At 35.4% G+C, this 1,509-nt stretch overlaps 1 protein-coding gene across 1 annotated transcript; it reads right to left on the bottom strand.

Moving 5' to 3' along the window:
* Positions 1 to 734: 734 nt before the first annotated feature.
* On the bottom strand, positions 735 to 1,286 carry LOC142169184 (uncharacterized). Its single transcript, XM_075230418.1, has 2 exons — positions 887 to 1,286; positions 735 to 790 (listed from the first exon to the last, which is right to left on the bottom strand). Exons 1-2 carry the CDS (start codon positions 1,284 to 1,286, stop codon positions 735 to 737), a joined length of 456 nt encoding a protein of 151 aa, XP_075086519.1.
* Between the last annotated feature and the right edge of the window lie 223 nt (positions 1,287 to 1,509).

The raw sequence follows: 1,509 nt of genomic DNA, 5'->3' as shown, positions 1-1,509 counted from the left end.
CAGTATGGATGTAATATGTTGAAGCCCTCACCTACAATTTCATTACAAACACACAACAAGTTGTCATCAATTGATAAAAGACAAAATAATTACAATTATATAACAACATATCTACAATTATCAGAATATATTTAGTTGATGAAATCAATGATCTGATGTTATTGGCCACAACTTACTCTCATATTCTGCGATAATATCATGTTGTCCTCCAACTCTTTGTTATATTTTTTCCCAAAGGTATGTGAACGTACCCTTTGCATTCAATAACTTTTCATTAGTCCAACGTTCAAGAATAGTCCTAATGTACTCTAATAGTTTAACTACGGTTAGCTCTCTTGCATCTTTGATTACCGCATTCAAGGACTTTGTAATATTTGATGTCATCGTCCATGTTCTGTTCACCGTAGCATGTACCCGAGATCATCTATGATAACCAATATCGTATAGTTATGCTTTAACACGTGTGTCGATCTCTTCAATCTTTGACATTCTTTCATTAAATTCATCAAGTGTGTATGATCGTGCCGTGGCAAAGCACAATTCGCTTAACTTTAGACGACCTTTCTTGAACTTTGACCCTACATTTGTCCAAATATGCCACATGCAAGCATAATGTGGCATGACCGTATAAACAATAGATTTTGCCTTTAATATACTCTCATTTTGGTCCGAAACAACACACATATTCGATTTTTCACCATACGTTTGTTTGAATTGCTCAAAACAAACCACCTCTATGATGCGTCATTTTCTGAATCAACAATGGTGTATGTTAGTGGTAATATACTACCTATAACATAGGTAGCAAAAAGAAATTCAATTCCAGTTAAAAATATAGTCTCATAAACAACTTTATTACAATATTTTTATAATTAATCTACATTACCTGTTGCATCCATTGTGCTAGCAATTAGCATGATTCTCCTATATGCCGACTTCAAGAAGGTGCCATCGACTAATACAACTGGCCTACAATGCTCCCAACCCTTGATGGACGTACTAAGAGCAACAAATGCATACAAGAAATAATTATCTTCAGTCTTCTGCAATTTCACTACCAACCCCGGATAAGTCTTCTCCAGAATATACAAATAACTCGACAAGCGACTGTAGGAATCATCAGGATGACCTCTCAAAAATTCCAAAGCCTTTTCCTTTGCTCTCCAAGCTTGCATATATGTTAAGTTCACACCATGTTCCGACAACATGCCAGTTTGTATGCCTTTTGGTGTGTATATTATCTTAGGGTCCGGATATTTTGGCATCATCATGCTGCCAACTACCATGGCAGTAGCTTTCCGTTGTATATATGTGTTTTCCATCAAAGAACATGTGTGCAAGTTTTTGAATTTTCGAATCTTGAACAATGTTGATTTATTTATGCTGGTGGACTAGATGTGCCACGTACAATTGTCACCAACACATACGAGGCAGTAGCTACAGAATAAAATTAATTAAAATATGTAATGCAAATTGTAGCTATAGAATACAAGGTTGTTTATGCACAAC

The sequence above is a fragment of the Nicotiana tabacum genome, chromosome 14 (assembly GCF_000715075.1).
Source record: "Nicotiana tabacum cultivar K326 chromosome 14, ASM71507v2, whole genome shotgun sequence".
NCBI classification, from domain to species: domain Eukaryota; kingdom Viridiplantae; phylum Streptophyta; class Magnoliopsida; order Solanales; family Solanaceae; genus Nicotiana; species Nicotiana tabacum.
The sequence above is the reverse complement of the archived record's forward strand: the minus strand, read 5'-3'. Positions and strand labels throughout refer to the sequence as shown.

Bases quoted from the DNA above. Each gene is read 5' to 3' on its own strand.
- LOC142169184 (XM_075230418.1), bottom strand. From the start codon at position 1,286: ATGGTAGTTGGCAGCATGATGATGCCAAAATATCCGGACCCTAAGATA. The intron at 791-886 runs GTAATGTAGATT...CCTATGTTATAG, and splicing joins TAGCACAATGGATGCAACAG to GTAGTATATTACCACTAACA.